At 46.9% G+C, this 21,053-nt stretch overlaps 1 protein-coding gene across 1 annotated transcript in view; it reads left to right on the top strand.

The window, feature by feature from the left end:
- Positions 1 to 19,642, top strand: part of LOC117045134 (zinc finger protein 850-like) — a 35,900-nt gene extending 16,258 nt beyond the window's left edge. Inside the window, exons 3-4 of the mRNA XM_033145926.1 lie at positions 1,529 to 3,541; positions 18,465 to 19,642. Coding sequence (XP_033001817.1) covers positions 1,529 to 3,541; positions 18,465 to 19,583 — 3,132 coding nt within the window. The 3' untranslated portion in view covers positions 19,584 to 19,642. The remainder of the gene's footprint in view (positions 1 to 1,528; positions 3,542 to 18,464) is intronic.
- The last annotated feature ends 1,411 nt before the right edge of the window (positions 19,643 to 21,053 follow it).

Below are 21,053 nucleotides of genomic sequence, written 5' to 3'. Positions count from 1 at the left end.
TTGCCTAGGGGCCAAAAGCAGATCGTATTTTTTTGGTTTTTTTTAAGAAAGAGAGAAGGAGGTGTTGAAAGGAAGCCGCTGAACAGCTGGTGAGCAAGGGGTCGGGAGAGAGATAAGGCTCCCACCCCCTTGCCCAGACCTCCAGTGTTGAATGTTCTGCAGAGGTGGCTGTTTATTTCCCCAGTGACATGAGACTGACTGATTAGATCATCTGTCTGGAAACTGTAGAAATGGCTCCCTTTCCTTTCCTAAAGAAGCTGCAGAACTGGGAGTTGAATCCCATAAAAACAGGGCTTTTCCTCTTTACAAAAGAAGCTGCACAACGTTGAGCTGATCCTAAAAAAAAGAGGCTTTCCTAATTTCCTCCTCTAAAAACTAGGTGCGTCTTATGTTCAGGTGCGCCTTATGAAGCAAAGAATACGGTAAATCTTCTCCGATTCTTCTCCTCGCATATTTCATGCCATCACTACCAAGCAAGGAGATTTGGGGTCTGATCGCTCCAAATAACACAGTCCCATTGTTCCGCTGTCCAGTTAACATGGGTTTAATCTTTTCATGCTCTGCTTGAGAAATAACAATGGCTTTTCCCTTAAAATTCTAACATTTAGACCAGTCCTTGCACTCAACTTCACATTACATTTGCCATGTCATCTTGTATACACCCAGATGATTTTCTTCTGTCATGCAGGCACATGCTCTCCATTCTTCAATCGTCACTTGCCTTTCTGCACCTTTTCCTGACTTTACAAGTGTGATTTTGGAGTGAATGAGTCTTCTTATACCTCTTCAGAAAGGCCAACTTTGGTTAAGTTTCCCCCAATCTTTCATCTAATTTCTTCATAACTGTAGCCTTGTTAACTTAATAGTACTATTTTACATCGCTTTCTGGGTGACCAGTCAACTCTTTGTGCCATTTGTATAATTTTATTATGTTTTACAACCTCACTAAATGAAAGAACACAAAAAACCAACCAACCAACCTGATAGCAATCACATAACACACTGACAAAAGTCAACCTAATCAAGTTGTGCTTCCTATTTCTCGTTAATTGGCTATAATTTGAAAGAATACAGGTAATTGAACAAACTTCACTGAATTGCATTCTTGATTAAATTATCTTTCCAATGATTCCATTAATTTTGTGATATTACTCCAAAAGAAGTGATGTTATGAGCCATCAAACCTCTGAAACCTTTTCCAAAAGTCTTCCACAATTTTAACGACTACTGTATATCAACAAAGCAACATTCACCAACTCATCAGAATCTAATAATAAACATGTTGGTTAATGACAAACAACACAGGTAATGAACACACACCCAACTCCCTTCAGTTCTTCTCCATTTGTTCCTGAGGCTCTAATTCCTTTTTGTTTCCATTTCAGACTGTGATGAATCAGAAATCAAGAACAAAGGTGACCATGACAAAATCCCCAGAGAGGAGAAGCCACGTAAAAATTTGGAGTGTAGAGAAAGCTGCAGTCAGAGCTCCCATTCTACTTCCCATCAACAAAATCTCATTGGAAAGAAACTCTATCAGTGCATAGAATGTGGAAAGAGCTTTAGTCAGAGCTCCTCTCTCACTTCCCATCAAAGAATTCATACAGGGGAGAAACCATATCAGTGTGTGGAATGTGGAAAGAGCTTCAGTAAGAGCTCCACTCTCACTTCCCATCAGAGAATTCATACAGGGGAGAAACCTTATCAGTGCATGGAATGTGGAAAGAGCTTCAGGAAGAAGGACAGTCTCACTTCCCATCAAAGAATTCACACAGGGGAGAAACCCTATCAGTGCGTGGAATGTGGAAATAGCTTCAGTAAGAACTCCTCTCTCACTTCCCATCAGAGAATTCATACAGGGGAGAAACCCTATCACTGTGTGGAATGTGGAAAGAGCTTCAGTACGAGCTCCACTCTCACTTCCCATCAAAGAATTCATACAGGGGAGAAACCATATCAGTGTGTGGAATGTGGAAAGAGCTTCAGTACGAGCTCCGATCTCACTAAGCATCAGAGAATTCATACAGGGGAGAAACCCTATCAGTGTGTTGAATGTGGAAAGAGCTTCCGAATGAGCTCCTCTCTCACTAAGCATCAGAGAATTCATACAGGGGAGAAACCCTATCAGTGTATGAAATGTGGAAAGAGCTTCAGAATGAGCTCCTCTCTCACTAAGCATCAGAGAATTCATACAGGGGAGAAACCCTATCAGTGTGTTGAATGTGGAAAGAGCTTCCGAATGAGCTCCTCTCTCACTAAGCATCAGAGAATTCATACAGGGGAGAAACCCTATCAGTGTGTTGAATGTGGAAAGAGCTTCCGAATGAGCTCCTCTCTCACTAAGCATCAGAGAATTCATACAGGGGAGAAACCCTATCAGTGTGTGGAATGTGGAAAGAGCTTCAGTCACAGCTACAGTCTCACTTCCCATCAAAGAATTCATACAGGGGAGAAACCCTATGTTTGTGTGCAATGTGAAAAAAGTTTCACTGATAGCTCCAGTCTCACTTCCCATCAGAGAATTCATACAGGTGAGAAACCATATCAGTGTGTGGAATGTGGAAAGAGCTTCAGTCAGAGCTCCCATCTCACTTCCCATCATAGAATTCATACAGGGGAGAAACCATATCAGTGTGTGGAATGTGAAGGGAGCTTTAGTACGAAGGACAGTCTCACTTCCCATCAAAGATATCATACAGGGGAGAAACCCTATCAGTGTGTGGAATGTGGAAAGAGCTTCAGTACGAGCTCCAATCTCAATTTCCATCAAAGAATTCATACAGGAGAGAAACCATATTGGTGTGTGGAATGTGGAAAGAGCTTCAGTACGAGCTCCAATCTCACTTCCCATCAAAGAATTCATACAGGGGAGAAACCCTATCATTGTGTGGAATGTGGAAAGAGCTTCAGTCACAGCTCCAATTTCACTTCCCATCAAAGAATTCATACAGGGGAGAAACCCTATCATTGCTTTGAATGTGGTACCAGCTTCACTGAGAGGTCCTCTCTCACTTCTCATCAAAGAATTCATACAGGGGAGAGACCCTATCAGTGTGTGGAATGTGGAAAGAGTTTCACTTATAGCTCCTCTCTCACTAAGCATCAGAGAATTCATACAGGAGAGAAACCATATCAGTGTGTGAAATGTGGAAAGAACTTTAGTAAGAGCTCCTCTCTCACTTCCCATCAAAGAATTCATACAGGGGAGAAACCCTATCAATGTGAGGAATGTGGAAAGAGTTTCACTGATAGCTACTCTCTTAATACCCATCAAAGAATTCATACAGGGGAGAAACCTTTTCAGTGTGTGGAATGTGGAAAGAGCTTCAGTCGCGGCCACAGTCTCACTTTCCATCAACGAATTCATACAGGGGAGAAACCCTATCAGTGTGTGGAATGTGGTAAAAGCTTCAGTAGGAAAGACAGTCTCACTTTCCATCAAAGAATTCATACAGGGGAGAAACCTTATCGGTGTGTGGAATGTGGAAAGAGCTTCAGAAGGAGCTCCCACCTCACTGACCATCAAAAAATCCATACAAAGGTCGGAAAAACCATTATACAGCCTTAGGAGCCAGGCAAAACTGCACCTTTTTAACCAGGGCTTTGGCTGATTGACATCTAATGCCCTTTAAAAATATGTTTTTTGTGTTTTTATGTTGTAACCATCCTGAGACCTGTGGTTGTACGAAATAGGCGCCAACTCTTAAAGGCCTAGGGCCTTGCCCCCCCATAACCTATTTGAGGAGGCCACTCCCCCCGTTTTTCGTGTTTTTATCCCAAACACAACCTTTTATTCTTCCACAAATTTGCCATACAATTTCTCTTTCAATATGCCCTCTTAAAATTTTTTTTAAAAAATAAACGCACAAAGGTCATGAGGAAAATAAAATACATCAAAATGCAAACGTGGACAGGTCCCATCTTTGCAGGCCAAACACAAAAGTTGCTTTAAAGCAGGGTTTCCCAAACTTGGGTCCCCAGAAGCTCTTGTACTACATTTCCCATCATCCCTCCCCATTCATCCTGCTAGCTAGGAATGATGGGAGTTGTAGTCCAAAAACAGCTGGAGACCCAAGTTTGCTTTAAAGGGGAAGTTGGCTGTCCCTGTGACACCCTCTGCTGGCCAAAAGCACTGCCCCAGAATCTGAACCACCCCCAGTACTGCTAATTGGAATTTATAGATTGCAAAACTGAAGTTTGATCGGCACTTCAACCTCTAGGGAGCTTCTAGGTGCGTTCTGCGCCACCTGAAGTACCTACAGAATTGTGGCTTCTACTGGCAACACACATAGGAGAACAAATGAAAGAGAAACCTGGAAAGGGCCATACCAAATGGACATGCGGTGTGAAGAGGTAACTTTTCCAACTGCTGAACAATGTCACAGATAGAGGAGATGAAATGCTAGAAGTGTTCTCCGGGGCAAGGGGAGCTGTTCCGGCTTGTCAATAACCTCATTTATTATCATTTTTAAAATTTATTTGCCCTTCATCTGAAAATTCTACAATATAAACATACAGGATGAAAGCATGGCTTTCTCAAAAACAAGTCAAGCCAGAGAAATCTCTCATTTTCTCCTTTTCTTTTTTTGGATTGTTACGGAAAATTAGGTGCGAGACTACTCAACCACCTGTCTCATTGGGCAGTGCCCGCGGGTTCTTGCGGAAGAAAGGAAGGAGACCAGCCACCAACCGGAGCATAGGTGATGAACGACATTTATTTTGCAACAGGTTCAAGCAAAGATTGAACCCCGAGGATGGGGTGACAAGAACTTTTTAAACTTCCCTTATTCTCCCAGAACACAGTTCGCTAAGCATCATCACTACACCACTGTTACATCAGTGAAGCATCAGAAAAGGGGAGGGTTACACAGGATTAACATAGAGGAAATGAAATGCAAATGTAAGATAAACATCTTGACTGTACAGCAGAATAAAACAGAGAAACCTTGTTTGAATCGTGTCACCTAGATGGACTCCGGAGGGAAGCATTTAACCAGCGATTACCCCTTGGTGTCCCTTCCTGTGCGTACATGATCTCCCACTTGAGGGATCATGGTGGGTACTGAGTAGTTCTGAAGCCCTTGGCCAAAGAAGTAAAATGGCGGTGGAACGGAAGGGATCAGTGAAGGCAATGAATTTCTGTTAATTTTTTAGGCCTTTCCACTGCACAGTTCAATTTTGGAAGCGGATTAAGTGGACGCTGCTACAGTGTATCAAATTTGAATAGATCATTGGCTAACGAGGTTTCGATAGACTTCAGTTCATTGTTAGCTGTCAAGACCTTGTTAGCGGTTAATGGAGCGTGCAGAGACTGCTGTGGAAATAGTGCATCTTGATTTCAGTAAGGCTTGGATTAATGGAGCGCGCAGAGACCAGCATTCGCTCCATAAGACGCACAGATATTTCCCCATACTTTTTAGGAGGAAAAAAGTGCATCTTATGGAGCGAAAAATACGGTATTTTCTGCTGTAAATAAAGCTTGATGTCACATTCCAACACAGTGTGCTTCTGCTGTACTCTGCTACTACGGTCCTGAGTCCCCCAGCCCAAGGGGGTGTGCCCACACAAACAGGCTCTGTGCCCCAGAAAGCACCTGAAGAGATGAGTTGAAAGAGTGACTCAGAAGCCTGCAGCCCCAATTCTTGGGGGATGTTTGTGTGTGAGGAGGGGCATCTGGAGAACACAGGGAACCACGCCAAATCAGCAGAACAGAAATGTGTATGTGGAGCCTAATCGATCCTTGCTGGCCCATTGTGACCAATTCCTTCCACCTCTCTGCAGTTCAGTGACCTGAAGGGGCATCATCAGAGCCTGAAAGAGGCATCCCGGAGCATGAAGGACTGGCAGAGAGAGAAAGGAGGCCCCAAGTGCTCTGGGTTCAAGAGCTACGGCCATGCCAGGACCCAGAGAGCCTGGCTCCCTCATTCAAGCAGTCAAGCAGTGTATAAATTTAATGAAACAAATAAAATAAACAGGGAGAGGGGAGAGCTTTGGGTCATTCATTAACATGGATGGGGACTTATTCTCATAATGTTTAATTGGTTGGTGAAATTGGCAGCCACAAGATTTGGCAGTGACAACAGGAGTGGGCTGTCGCTTGTGGGCTTCCGGGAGACATCTGCTTGGCCGTGGCTGTGGGCAGAAGCTCCTTCTCTGGCTATGCCATATCCCTTGCTATATCCAATGCTCCAGCCCAAAGGAAAGAGAAGCATTGCCAGCTTTTCAAGGGCTGCTCTGCATCACCTTCTTTGGACAGCCCTGCACTTCCTGGAGAGGGAGGAGACCCCTAGGAGGGTCCTCCAAGCCTCAAGGGGTCCCAGAAGAGGAGCAGAACATGAGGAAGGTGGTGGAGTCTTCCTTGGAGCCAGAGAAGGCTGATGGGGTTGGGCAGCTGGAGAGATGGAAAATGGAGCCAGGCAGAGGTGTAGTGGTTGGAGGGCTGGACTAGGAGGACCGGGGAGAGCAGGGTTCGAATCCCCACTCAGTCATGAAGCTCCCTGGTGGACCGTGGGCCAGCCTAGCCTACTTCACAGGGCTGTGGTGAGGATAACAATTGTTGGCAGGGAGAGATGGGCAGCTGGAGAGATGCAAAATAAATGTAAATAATGAGAGGGGAGAGAAAGGGGAAGCAGGGGAAGAGTGTGGAGGAGTTGAGTTCTCTGGAGAAGACTGGCCGGGTTGATTTCCAGAGAGCCAAGGCTGTGCCAGAGACCCCAGGACACAACCCCCCCCAGGGGACCAAGAGAAAGGGAAGGCAGGGGCGTCGCTAGGTGGGGGCGTTAGGGGCGGTATGCCCTGGGTGACCGACGGTCGTGGGGAGTGGTGGGAGGGGCCGCCGCTTGTCACCCCCCATGCGCCGCCGCTCGCTTCGTCGCCCCGGGAGCAGCGGCGCACGGTGTGTGTGGTGCTGCTGCTCCCGGGGCAATGGAGTGAACAGCGGCTCATGGGGGTGACAAGCGGCAGCCCCTCCCGCCACTCCCATGCGCCGCCGCTCCATCCGTCACCCCAGGAGCAGCAGCGTATGTCCTGACGATGGAGTGCGCCTGCGCGACATTTCGCGCAGGCACACTCCGTCGTTGGACCGCCGCTTCCACAGCCCCCTTTTGAGCTGCAGAGCGAAAAGGCGGCTCGTGGGGCTGCCGTGCGCGATCAGCGGGCAGGCGTTTTCTTTCGCCGCCCCGGGTAGCGCGGAGCCTTCGTCCGCCACTGAGGGAAGGAATCCTACTTACAGCCTGCCCATTTCTTCTAGGAAAAATTCCCACCCTCCCCTCTAAACCAGCTAACTATCTAAAATGCCCATCCAAGCCTAACTCTGACCCCCAACCCCAGCCCTAAGCCTAAGTACTCTATGTACAAAGGTTCTTTCCACTCCTGATTTAAATGCTCTGAAAGGTGGGATCTGTTTTCATATTTCAATTTTAAAATGTTGTAGTGGAACCTGATATTGCCCATCTCGTTAGCCTGGGGAGGCACATTCTGGTTGAAGGAGGCCGGGATTAGCTTTTTCCTGTAAGACCAATTGCAGTCTTTAACAGTTGTCAACAGGTTTATCAAATGAGTGGAAAGACTGCTGCACCACTCAGAGAAATAGGACTATACAGTGGTACCTCTGGTTACATACTTAATTCGTTCCGGAGGTCCATTCTTAACCTGAAACTGTTCTTAACCTGAAGCGCCACTTTAGCTAATGGGGCATCCTGCTGCCGGCAGAGCACAATTTCTGTTCTTATCCTGAAGCAAAGTTCTTAACCTGAAGCATTATTTCTGGGTTAGCGGAGTATGTAACCTGAAGCGTCTGTAACCTGAAGCGTATGTAACCCAAGGTACGGTACCACTGTACTTCCTTCTCCCACGAAATCGACCCAAGTTTGCCTTCCTCCGCCAACCTCAACTTTGCTCTTCAAGCCAAAAGACAAACACTTCCCCGTCTCTAGGCGAAACCCCCTGGCCTTTCATTGGTAGAGCTGCCACCATGCCTGTGGCATTTACTTCAGCGCAGAGAAGGGATTGACTGAGCGGGCGGTGAGATGCTTTCAGCCTCGGTCACTTGGCGGGTTCTGAGATGGCCATGGAAGCCAGATTCACGACCCTGGCAGGCTGGATTCGGCCCATGGGACATAGTTTGAGGACCCCTGGTCTACACTGACTGGCAGCAGCTCCCCAGAGTTTCAGACAGGGGTTTCATCCAGCCCTTGCAGGAGATGTCAGGGGTTGACCCTGGGACATTCTGCATGCCAAGCAGATGCTCTGGGCTCCCCATATTTCACTAGCCTTTCAACGTTATGCTATTAGCAAATGTGGAGATTCCAGTTGCCTCTTTTGAAAGGAGAACACTCATCTGATCTATTTAATAAATAATAATAATAACTAGTGGTTTAAGCCCATTAAAATAATGGGCGCTAGAACATATGTGGTAAACATGCATGCTTACTCAGGAGTAAACAATGGGACTTAACTGCAGGTAAGCATACATGGGATTTTGGGAAGCCTGCATAGGAGCAGACTGCAGCGCTATGAAATTTTGTATTTAATTACCAGCTGAGCAATATGCCTCCCTTGAGGGCGCAGCGACCCACCCAACCACCTTTGAGTGCAAAAAGGGGCTCCCCATATGCCTTTCAATTCGAGAACTACAGCCCCCACAACCCCTTGTGCCAGTTCCCCCCCCCCAGGCTTTTCAGGGTGGGGAGAACGGAAAGAGGCTGCTGTCTCTATGCTGCTTCCTTAAGAGTTTTAGCAGTCTGCCTGTTAGACGAAGAGAAAGAGGGGAGGGGGCTGTGGATTGCTGCCGAGGCCGAGTTCCATACTCACTCGGCTATTGGCCAAGGAGGCACGTGAGGGAAGCAGCTCGGAGTGGTGAGCGTGTCCTCTGCCAAACCCCCCCCCCAAGACAGCGTTTTGTTGCTCCGTTTGTTTTTAATTTTTTATAAAAAAAACCCCGGGCTACCTAACGACTGGGCGCGCGCCCTGCAGCCTGTCCTCGCCGTTGCTAACCAACTCCGTGGCCCTAGCAACAGAAGATCGCTCCCCCCACCGGCCCCGGCTTTTCAGCTTCTTTTTTCCAGGCTTTTCAGCCTGCCTTTCGGAGGAGGAGGCAGAGGGGGGGGCTGGGGATTGCGGCGGCCTCGGCCTCCTAACATTCCTCTCACCTTTGTAGTGAGTTGTTCCGTGAGAGGCAAAAGTAAATGAAGTTGTACTTCAGGCTCCAGGAGCGCGGCAGCGGCGTCTCCTGCTCTTCCACGTCGGTGCTCCACGGACGGGCTGCTCTGTGCTGTTCCTGGGCCGCTAGCCTTCGAGACGCGGCTTTCAGCGGCGACAGCAGCAGCGTGGCCTCCCTCCTCAGCCTCCCCTCGTCCTCTGCAGCCCCAACGTTCCGATTCAACCGCCCCGCTTAAATTGCCGACACTGCTCGTGGCCCGATCTCTCTCCATCCAATCCCTGTGTCCCTGGGGCACATGCTCAGTTGCGCAAACCCAGAGACACACGGATGGACGCAGAGACACTTGCATTTTATATATATAGATAATAATAATAATAATAATAATAATAATAATAATAATAATAATAATAATAATAATTTATTTATACCCCACCCATCTGGCGGGGTTTCCTCAGCCACTCTGGGCAGTTTCCAGCATAACATTAAAAATACAATAGTCCATCAAATATTCAAACCTTCCCTAAACATAATAACAACAACCATCCATGTTCAGTCAATTAAACTAGCAAATAAGCATTTTTGAAAGGGAAATGGCATACTTTTGTATATTAGAATAGAAAGCGTGCATAAGAAAATAGTACTCATTTGTGATGGGAATAGCATTTATTTATTTTGAACTTCGCTTGGTTCCTCCTTGGTAGCCAGTGCAATTGTTTCAGCAGTGCTAGAACTCAGGACCCGCTGCCTTGAGGGACATCTAAGAGAAGTTTGGCAGGGGAAAGGTCTCCCTTGGGAGGGGGTGGGCTCTCCTTCCTTGGAGGTTTCTGAGCAGAGATTAGACGGCCATCTGCCAGGGATGCTTCAGCTGAGATTCCTGCCTTGCTGGGGGTTGGACTAGATGACCCTCGGATCCCCTCCTATCTCTCCACTCCGGAATTAGAGGAGGAGGTTCCTTGCCTCCTGCAAAGCCCTTTTCCCTGCAAGCTGTTCCTCCGGTTTCTGGCCAACAGAGGAAGATGCTCAGAGTCCAGCCAAGAGCCTCACCCCCAAAAGGATATCTGGGCATTGGCGTGGCCCCCCTAAATTCATAAAATATAATAAAAATCTGAGGTTCTGCCAAGCGAGAGAGAGCTGAGCTGAGTCAGTGGGCTTTGCAAGGGTTAAGGGAACGGAGCTGCCTTCCTAGAGAGGACAGGAAGCAAGAGGGGGTGGGCCAGGTCCTCCAGAGCCCAGGCCCCTCCCTCCCCAGTCATCTCCTGCAAGGGCTGCATCGCTGTCCCCTCCTGGGATCTGGTGAGTCTCCTCTCTCCCCCCCCCCCCCAGAGGGTGCAGTGGGGAGGCGGTGGGGGTCCCAGGGCTGCAGCAGGGGAGGGTGCCAGCCTGGGGGGCCTGATCTGCTCGTGCAGGGGGAGGAGAGGGTCCTGCCAGGGAGGGGCGAGGTCTGCAACGCTCTCCTTCCGGGAGATCAGAGGGTCCCAAATGGCTCCTCTTTCTTTAAACAAAGGAGTCCCTAGAACTTTAACTCTGTGTGACGTAGCTCAGCATTATTGCAGAACAAAGGAAACATGTGTAAATGTTTTTCCAAAGCTGGAGGAGGAGGTGGAGTAGCCCCTCCCCCGAAAAATCCCCACGTGTGGGATGTAGTGGTTAAGAGCGGTAGACTCGCTATCTGGCGTCTCCGCTCCTCTACATGCAGTTGCTGGGTGACCTTGGGCTAGTCACACTTCTCTGAAGTCTCTCAGCCCCACACACCTCACAGAGGGTTTGTTGTGGGGGAGGAAGGGAAAGGAGAATGTGAGCCGCTTTGAGACTCCTTCGGGTAGTGAAAAGCGGGATATCAAATCCAAACTCTTCTTCTTCACGTGGAGGAAGGAAGGAAAGGGGGGGAGAGAAAGGCCAGGAATAAAGAGAGGGATCCCAGCCCGTAGTCTGGCTGCTGCTGCATGCGGACCAGTTTCCCAGAGTCTCCAAGGGCAGCTCCACACGGAGGCCACTGCAGCAATCCCCTCGCACCCAGAGCAGGGAATCCCAGGACCACATCCTCTCTGTCCCAAAGGGATTGTTGCTGGAAAACCAGCCGGAAATGGGCGTTGCTACTGACTGAGCCTCCAGGGACCTTGGCATCAATGGCTGTGTGTGTGTTAAGCTATCTAACAGAATAATAAGAATAAGAATAAGAATAATAAATTACCCGCCCTCCCTTGGCCTCACCCACTTGGCCCTCAGGGGGTTGGCCAGATGCATACCTGGCCCTCAGAGCAAAGAAAAAGGGACCCTCCCCCCGAAGTCTGTCTTGAGAGCGGCAGAGAGTCCAAGTGCAAGAAAAGGAGACAGAAGCAGGGGAGTGGGGGGTGGGAGTAGGGAGCCACTCCTGAGGACCCCCGGGTGAAGACCCCCACTAGAGCCAAGCATCCATTTCCCACAAGATACAAATCGGTTCTGACGTCATGCATTGACTGGAAGGCAGCAGAAACCAGGTTGATTAATCTCACAGAAATGCCTTCAGTTGCCTCAACATTTTGCATTGCTAGAAGGCTAGAGAATTATTTCTTCTCCTCTTCCTCCTCTTTCTTTTCAAAAAGATAGCTCATGGTCTGGGATGTGGTGCAGTCCAGCCCTGGTTCCCTCCAAGACTCACCCATGCTTGCTCAGGGAACCATTCCCTCCCCGCGTCCTACAAATTATTTAACAGAACAATGTATTTGCTTTGTAGGATTTGCTAGAGCTTCTCAGTCAGACGTACAGAACTTGGCAGAAGACCAAAGGGTTCCTTCCGATCTCTCAGAGGCTTCCTGAGAGCACAGATGGATGAGCACGACTCAGCTGGCCCTGGAGCAGGAAGAAGCCATGCCACCCAAACTGGGAGCAGTGGGGGATTCTGGGAAAACTCAGTGCAGAGGATCGTGGGTGAGGAGGACACCCTCTGCTCAGAGGGGCAGAGCTGGCAGTTGAGGCAGTTCTGCTGCCAGGAGGCCAATGGACCCCGAGAGGTTTGCAGCCGACTCTACCAATTTTGCCACCAGTGGCTGAAGCCGGAAAGGCACACAAAAGCTGAGATGCTGGACCTGGTGATCTTGGAGCAGTTCCTGGCTGTCCTTCCCCCGGAGATGGAGAGCTGGGTGAGGGAATGTGGAGCGGAGACCAGTTCCCAGGCGGTGGCCCTGTCCGAAGGTTTCCTCCTGAGTCAGGCAGAGGAGAGAAAGCAGGTGAGAGAAACTGTCCTCTGGATACTACCAAGGGGCTCCAAAGAGGACAGAGAACATCCCATAATGGTCTGCTGATGGCCCATCTGTTTTCTGGGAAAGCATCCATAGAATGAGATCTCACACCCTTCAAGTCTTTCTCATTCTCTTCCTAATATTTCTCACCAGGATCATTTTACAGAAATGGACCTGGATTCCTGTGAGGCAGAGAGGCCTCTGTTGCACACCAGAGAGAGGCCACTGGGTAAGGAGGAAGGTGGTTTTTCTCCGTTTGGTCTCATTCTGTTGGTTTTCCAAGTCATCTGAGGGTTCTTTTCATCTTATTTTGGGGGGAGACAGTTGGGAACAAGGGTCCAAAGGAGTGGAGGTGTATTTCTGCATAACAAACATGAAATGGGCACAAACTTCCAAATGCTCTCAGCAGGTAAGGCTTTCTCAAAGGCCCATCAGTAGCTAGAGATACCCTGTTTCACCAGTGAGAGAAGCAGGCACTCCTGGCATCCTGCTTACCTTTTCTCTCTTGCAGGTGACAGAATGATGCCGGCAAGACCTCCTGATCTGTCTTTTCAAGGGGGCAGAAGGGAAGCTGCGACTGTGGAACCAGATCAGGTCAGGGGAAGCTGCCTTGTGGGGACAAAGGCCGAGGGCTAGAGCAATGTCATGGACTGGTTGGGCACAGAGGAATGGTGGGAGGAAGCAGCTGGGAAACCAGGAAGGGAAGATGGCTCAGAGCCCAAGAAGTGGAGATGGAAGAAGGATGGGCGGTGAGAGGGGGAAGAGGGAGAAGCCTGGGAAGAGGAGGTGTCAGAAGCTGAAGGTGTAACAGGGCTTTAGTAAGCTGGGAGACTCTGTGGCAGAATGCAGTGCAGAATTAGAGGCAGAAGAGGAAGGAGGTCGAGAGGCTGAGGTGAGTCAGGATAAGGAGGAGCCACCGGTGGCTCCCTCTCCTTTTGCCAGAAGCCACCCTCCCTGCTTGTCTCTCAGAGCCAGGAGACCCCGTGCATTGCAGGAATCTGCTAGATCATCCAAGACAGATGGCCATCCAAAATAGGCTTATCTTATTTCTAGATTGATTTCTGAATGCTAAAATTATTTTCTAAGCAGTGGACAAATGAGAACAAATAGTGGCCCGGATTCACCTTACCAGCCCCATCTTTTACAAATTGTGGCCTGCTCCCCATTCCTCCCCCTCTCCCCACGAACCCCTTGATTTTGACTCTAGGGCATCGGGAGGGAACTCCCCAGAACAGCTCAATGTGCAGCAAAGCAATCCTATTGAAACAACACCGCGATTTACAGGAAGGAAACAAGAGAGCATTGTGTAGCAGATCATATTTCTGCTGTCTCAGAGGAGGACATTTCCCTTTTTCTTTCAGGGTCCAGTGTGCTTTGAAGATGTTGCTGTTCGTTTCACGGACGAGGAGTGGGCGTTGCTGGATCCTGACCAGAGAGCTCTGCATAAGGACGTCATGGAGGAGAATTGTGGGATCGTGGCCTCTCTTGGTAAGGCTCCCTGTGGGATCATCATATCTGCCTGGAAATTCAAAAAATTCCTATATGTGACCAACCTCATATATTTTCACAGAGCTCAACAGTGCCCCCTATAACACCTGGGAACCTAACACCCCCCACAATAAACAGTAAATTACAGTTTTCTCTTTGTTCCTTTTTCTACCACGATTGGGGTGGTCTGAACTGCCCTGGTCATCTTTAATGTCAGCTTCAGAATTGTTAGGAATGATAAGTAGCTTCAGGTTTTCTGTTTTTGTTTTTTCTCCTGTCAGTCTTGGGTTCACCAAAAAAGACGACTGACATTGGAGATGGAGGGGATGCCATGACTGGGCCAAACAAAATCCATCCCAGAGAAGAGCCAGGCTTATTGAATCTCAGGTAGTAGTAGCAGTGATGATGATGATGATGATAGTAATACAGTGGTACCTCAGTTTAGATCCTGTTTGTTTGGAGCGTCATGAGAGGGCAGTGATGTCTTGTTCTATATTGTTAATTTTTGAGGAGGTTTGTTTTTTAAGGAGTGCTTTCTCTCTTATGCAAGCTCCTCTGGTAACCGCTTTCATTGCATCCCATAAGAAGGGGGTTTGTTATATTGTCTACATTGTTTTTTTTGTGTTGCGAGGGGTCAGGAGCAATAAAACCCCCGCGTTCAGAAGCCACAAATCACCAAAATGGGTCCGGCAGGCTTCCCGATCACGCAGTTCCAAAATACTTTCACTTTCATAGCAGAGTTTAAATGCACAGCGTTCTTGAAGCGAAACCCCCTGCAATATCGTCTTTGTTAAATCAGCAGTCTTTAACAAACGTACACTGACTCCTCCACTGTCAGCAAAGCAGATTTATTACAGCGTAGCATAAATCAAATGCCCGGAGATGAGGCGTTCATGGCTCCTCTCCGGTACAAGCAAAAACGAAACCAACCTTCTCACACAGACTTCACACTCGGTCTAAGAATTACAGTAGTCTCATATTACAAAGCATAACATAACGTCAGTTCCTGTGTGACGGCGTAGCTAGATCTGTGTGTAACCCTTTCAGATCCTCACAGTTTTCCTTGAAGTAGTTTTGGAGGGTTTTTGTGAGACTCTCTTTAATTTGTTTGTTTGTAGTTAGGGTGGGGCTGAAGGACAATGATGGGGGTGGTTTGTGTTTCTTCTCCTATTTTAACAGTGACTTCTACTGGGGCATGATCTGTGATTTTGATGTTGCCTATGTTTGTTGATTCCACTAAAGGGATCAGATCCTGAGTGAGCAGAATGCTGTCCAGTCTGGATACTGTACCATGGCGTCCGGACTGGAATGTGTGGCTGGTGTCTCCTGGGTTTTGCTCACCCCAGATGTTGTAAAGACCCCTGTTTTTTAACATCTTTAGTAGCTTGTAGGAGTCCCTAGTTGTTGGTTTTTTTTTTTTAGGGAGGTTGCCCATGAGGTTGTGGGGTGAGTGTTTTTCAGGGATATGCCTTTCATATTTAGGTTGAGGTCACCTCCTAGGATTGCTTCCCCTTCAGAGAAGGAGAGGAACTTGTTTAGTGTCTTCTGGAAGAATTCTTGTTGTTTCAAGTTTGGGGCATATATAGAGCCGATTGTCAATTTAGTTTGGCCATCTAGTTCCCCTTTAACGAAAATGAATCTGCCTTTTTTATCCTTTAGGACTGTTGTGGCTTTGAACTTCAGGTCTCTACTAAGTATCATGGCTACCCTATGGGCTTTTCCTGAGCCGTTTGCCACCCATTGTTGCTAAAGCGGGGATCCTTCCCCCCTTTTTTAATAAAATACAAAAAAATAAACATACAAAATACAATACAAAATATAAAACAAAACACTACTACAATAAACTACAAAACTAAAATACAAAGACAAACCTAACAAAAAGAAAAAACATTTATTTACCTAATCATATCTTATTTGCAATCTTACTTAGGGACTTCCTCACGTCCTCTCTTCTGCGTTCATTTCAAATATACTATTGTAACTTTATAACTTATTTAAATTCCTCTTTCTCCAATATTCTTAATCCTTATCTATCATCATATATCCATAAACTTATTCTTAACAAAATACACATTACACCATTCTAAATTCTTACATCCTACTTTCACCTAACATTTATTACTATCGCCTATAATATCCTCTGATTTCAATTTCAAATGTCTAACAATCATATCCTATCAATTAATTAAATGTTTCTTCCAGTTCTCATACACCGTTTTTCCCTTCTGGTTTCGGAGTTTCGTGGTCAGCCATTCTTGTATCCCCTTTAAATAATCTTCCTTCACCCCATACCTTTCCTAATCATCTCAAGCCTTCCCTTTTCCTTCCACCTCCCCCCCCGGTTTCCCCCCCAAAGCCCACTCTTTCCAGCTTCTTGGTCTTCTTTTGTTGTTTCACACATGCCCAATTTTAAGCTTGACATTCTTAGTTGAATCTTCTTCTTTTCCAGGTTGTGTTGGTGGATAACTGCTTCAACATAGCCATAAAGTATCTCTTCTTCATTCTCTGTTACATATTTCATTTTCCTTTGTTGCAAACCTTGAACTCTTGGCCTCTCACACCAAGAGCTCTCTATTCTGTCCAGTCCTTGGCTCCGTCTCTCACCCTTGATGAGCCCATCTTGTTTTTCTGATTGTAAATCTTTATAAACCACCTCTTCTTCAGGAGTTTCCTCCAGTTCTATAGCCTTTCCATCCAATAAATTCGTAAAGCAGTTAGCAAAAACAGTTCCAATCCAGTCAAACTTGTCAATAACCCTCTGTTGAAGCAATTCACACTCTGTTAGGAACCTCTGCTGAAAAGCTGTCATTGTTGAGTCTATCTCGGCTTCAAGGACACCATGAGGTTTGGTAAACAGGAAATAGCTGGGTCTCAGTAAATTTCCTCATACGCATTTCAATCCAGCCTAATGGCCACCATTCACCGCCTGACCCGAACTCCTTAACCCAGAGGGTTAGCGGTATCTTCTTTTAAATTGTAATCCACAAAAGAAATAAATCAAATACTCAGTCTTACCCCCAAGCAGGGTTTACTACGGTATACAAAATCAGCAATCCACTTAAAAGACGTCTTTCGCGGCTATAGCTTTTAATTGTTACTTTGATCTTGCCGCTGTCAGAGAGAGACGGACTTCCTCTTTTGATCTCTCTCCGTAAGCCGAATTTCAATAGAATTTGCAAGTCAATTGTGCTCAGTACTTACAGAGTCCTTCTTTTGAATCCAAATTAGGGAAATGCAAAGCTTTCATTAGCTGACAGTTGCCACTGCTTTGTGTATCTGGGAGAGTGTTAGATCTTCAGTGCTGTGCCGGAGCCCCGCTTGCTTAAGCAGCCCTTACTAGGTCTACTCAAGAGCAAGGACAGCACGTCTGGCACCTGCTAGATCCCAAGTACTCAGGACGCTCCTCTGGAGGTTTTTACGGAGCCCACAGCGCGGTTGTGGTCACTCCTTGCCCGAAAACACCAGAGCCCCCTCGGAGCTGAGAGAGCTCCCGACTGCTCGGAATGGTGCTCCACAGGAAGTCCTAAAGCGGGGATCGCTCAGGAGTTTGCTCCCTTTGGGTGGGTTATGTATTTCTTGTAGGAAGGTGATGTGTGGTTTCATGTTATTTATGTATGTGATGCGTTTTCTTTTGATGGGGTTTCCCAACCCCCTCACGTTTCATGTAATTGCTTTTAAGTTAGCCATCTGGCTTCCCTATTGTGTGGGACGCTTCCTTGCCAACCTGTCCTGGTTGTCTTGTGACTCTCATTTCGTGTTGTTTAATGAACCAATGGAGTTGCGCTGACCTAGGGTGTGGTGGGGAGGGGGCTAGTGGGGTTGGAGTTAGATTTGGGTTAAAGAATGGGGGGTAGGTTGTAAAAGGGTTCCTATATGTAGTCATGTAGGTGTTTGTTTGGGGTATTTTGTACCCTTTGGCGATTAGCCGGTTGGTCCTGGGTCTCAGCTGGTGTGGAGGGCCATTTTCAGGGACAGGGCACCCCCCTTGTCATTTGGAGCCTTGTTCACTTAATAGTACAATTTTACATCGCTTTCTGGGTGACCAGTCAACGCTTCGTGCTATTTCTATAATTTTATTATGTTTCACAACCTCACTAAATGAAAGAACACAAAAAACCAACCAACTTGATAGCATTGATAGCAATCACATAACACTGACAAAAGTCAACCTAAGCAAGTTGTGCTTCCTTTTTCTGGTTATTTGGCTACAACATTTGATAGAATATGGGTAATTGGAAAAATTTGTTGAATTGCATTCTTGATTAAATTATCCTTCCATTGATATATAATTTTATGATATTACTCCAAAGGAAGTGGTGTTATGGGCCATCAAACCTCTGAAATACACTTTTTCCCAAAAGGCTTCCACAATTTTGACCACTACTGTATATCAAACAAAGCAACATTCACCAACTCATCAGAATCTAATAATAAATATGTTGGCTAATGACAAACAAAACAGGTAATGAACACACACCCAATTCCCTTCAGCTCTTCTCCATTTGTTCCTGAAGTTCTAATCCCTTTTTGTCTCCATTGCAGATTGCGATGAATCGGAAATCAAGAACAAAGGTGACCACGACAAAATCTTTAGAAAGGAGAAGCCACTTAAAAATTTGGAGTATGGAGAAAGCTGCAGTCAGAGCTCCCATCTTACTTCCCATCAAAGAATTCATACAGGGGAGAAACCATATCAGTGTGTGGAATGTGGAAAGAGCTTCAGTCAGAGCTCCCATCTCACTTCCCATCAAAGAATTCATACAGGGGAGAAACAATATCAGTGTGTGGAATGTGGAAAGAGCTTCAGTCAGAGCTCCTCTCTCACTTCCCATCAACGAATTCATACAGGGGAGAAACCCTATCAGTGTGTGGAATGTGGAAAAAGCTTCAGTACGAACTCCGGTCTCACTTCCCATCAGAGAATTCATACAGGGGAGAAACCCTATCAGTGTGTGGAATGTGGAAAAAGCTTCAGTTGGAGCACCGATCTCACTTCCCATCAGAGAATTCATACAGGGGAGAAACCATATCTGTGTGTGCAATGTGGAAAAACATTCAGGAAGAGCTTCGATCTCACTTCCCATCAAAGAATTCATACAGGGGAGAAACCGTATCAGTGTGTGGAATGTGGAAAGAGCTTCAGTCAGAGTCACCATCTCACTTCCCACCAAAGAATTCATACAGGGGAGAAACCCTATCACTGTGTGGAATGTGGAAAGAGCTTCAGTCACAGCCACAGTCTCGCTTCCCATCAAATAATTCATACAGGGGAGAAGCCATATCAGTGTGTGGAATGTGGAAAGAGCTTCAGTCAGAGCCACAGTCTTACTTACCATCAAAGAATTCATACAGGGGAGAAACCCTATCAGTGTGTGGAATGTGGAAAGAGCTTCACTGATAGCTCCTCTCTCACTTCCCATCAAAGAATTCATACAGGGAAGAAACCATATCAGTGTGTGGAATGTGGAAAGAGCTTCAGTCACAGCCACAATCTCACTTCCCATCAAAGAATTCATACAGGGGAAAAACCCTATCAGTGCGTGGAATGTGGAAAGAGCTTCAGTCAGAGCTCCTCTCTCACCTCCCATCAAAGAATTCATACAGGGGAGAAACCATATCAGTGTGTGGAATGTGGAAAGAGCTTCACTGATAGTTCCAAACTCACCTCCCATAAAATAATCCATACAAAGGTTGGAAAAATCATCATACAGCTTTAGGAGCCAGGCAAATCCGCACCTTATTAACCAGGCCTTTGGCTGATTGACATCTAATGCCATTTTAAAATCTGGTCTTTTGTGTTTTGTTTTGTTTTTATATTGTAACCATCCTGAGACCTGTCGGTGTAGGGAATAGGTGCCAACTCTTAAAGGCCTAGGGGTTTTTGCCTCCCCATAAAATATTTGAGGAGACCACCCCCCAGTTTTTGGATGTATTTTTTTCAAACGCATCATTTTATTCTTCCGCTCTTACAAAATAAAAAAATATAAATGCGCAAAGGTCATGAGGAAAACAAAATACAAGAAAATACATACCTGGACAGGTCCTATCTTTGCGGGCGAAACACAAAAGTTGCTTTAAAGCAGGGTTTCCCAAACTTGGGTCTCCAGCAGCTCCTGGACTACAGTTCCCGTTATCCCTCCCCTTGGTCCTGAGCCAACCCAGAGCCAGTTGCCTCGGCATGTCGGCCAGCACCAGCAGTCGGGGAGTCCTCAACTCCATCTGCGAGACCAGCTCTGTCAGCTCAGGCAGGGAGACCATGGAGGGCAAAGGAAACAGGAGGAACCCCTGCTAGCAAACACCCCTCAACAAGACCCCAACCCCAGAGTCTGTTCAGCCCCCTCCGCTTGTTGTAGCTTGAGTTAGTCTGGGCGCTGCCCTCCCAGGCCAGGTGGGAAAGGCCTGCCAAGTAGGGACTCCCAGCAAGAAAACCTGGTATGTGAGTCTTGGGCAAAGGAGGGACAAGGGAGTTCCTTGTCTCCAAGGTGTGGGGCTTACCTTCTCTTCGTTCGGGCCACAGGTAGGCCAACTCCGGCTGAGCTTCTGGCCAAAGATGGGGGGGAGGAGAATGTGAAAGTGGTTATATTACTCAAGAGTGTGACTGGATTCTCCAGTTTGGTTGTGTGTCAGGGGGTTGGTGGACCCTCAAATGCTCTCCATTTTGGTTGATCCTGCTGATGTTGGATCTCCAAGGATAGGAGGCCCAACTCATTGGAGGAGCCAGAAATTGGGAGGTTGCTTCTGACATCAAATCTGTCTCCATCATAGGAGGAGTTGATCTGATTTGTCCTAGGGGCCCTTCGGATTGCATGCCAAGTGCCTTAATTTTTATTCAAACAATCATTCTAAACATATTACATGTTGATATACTGCCTTTCTCCCTGAGAGGGACTCAAGGCAGGTTACACTTCAGATAGAAACAGCTAAGCACATGGGGAAAGCATAATAATTTAAGAAACCATTATATATTAATATAATTCATAGATATATCTGGTATATTGGAAGCATATAGAACATTCCCATAGAAGCAGCATGTCACCAGCACTTTCATGCAAAGCTGTCACTTCCCAAAAGCCTCTTGGGACAAGGAAGTCTTGACCTGCTGGCCAAAAGACCCCAAGGAGGGAGCCAGGCTCATTTCTCCAGGAAGGGAAGTTCCAGCGAATGCCATTTGTTCATGTTCAACCGCA

The sequence above is a fragment of the Lacerta agilis genome, chromosome 4, assembly GCF_009819535.1.
Source record: "Lacerta agilis isolate rLacAgi1 chromosome 4, rLacAgi1.pri, whole genome shotgun sequence".
Taxonomy (NCBI): Eukaryota; Metazoa; Chordata; class Lepidosauria; order Squamata; family Lacertidae; genus Lacerta; species Lacerta agilis.
The sequence above is the reverse complement of the archived record's forward strand: the minus strand, read 5'-3'. Positions and strand labels throughout refer to the sequence as shown.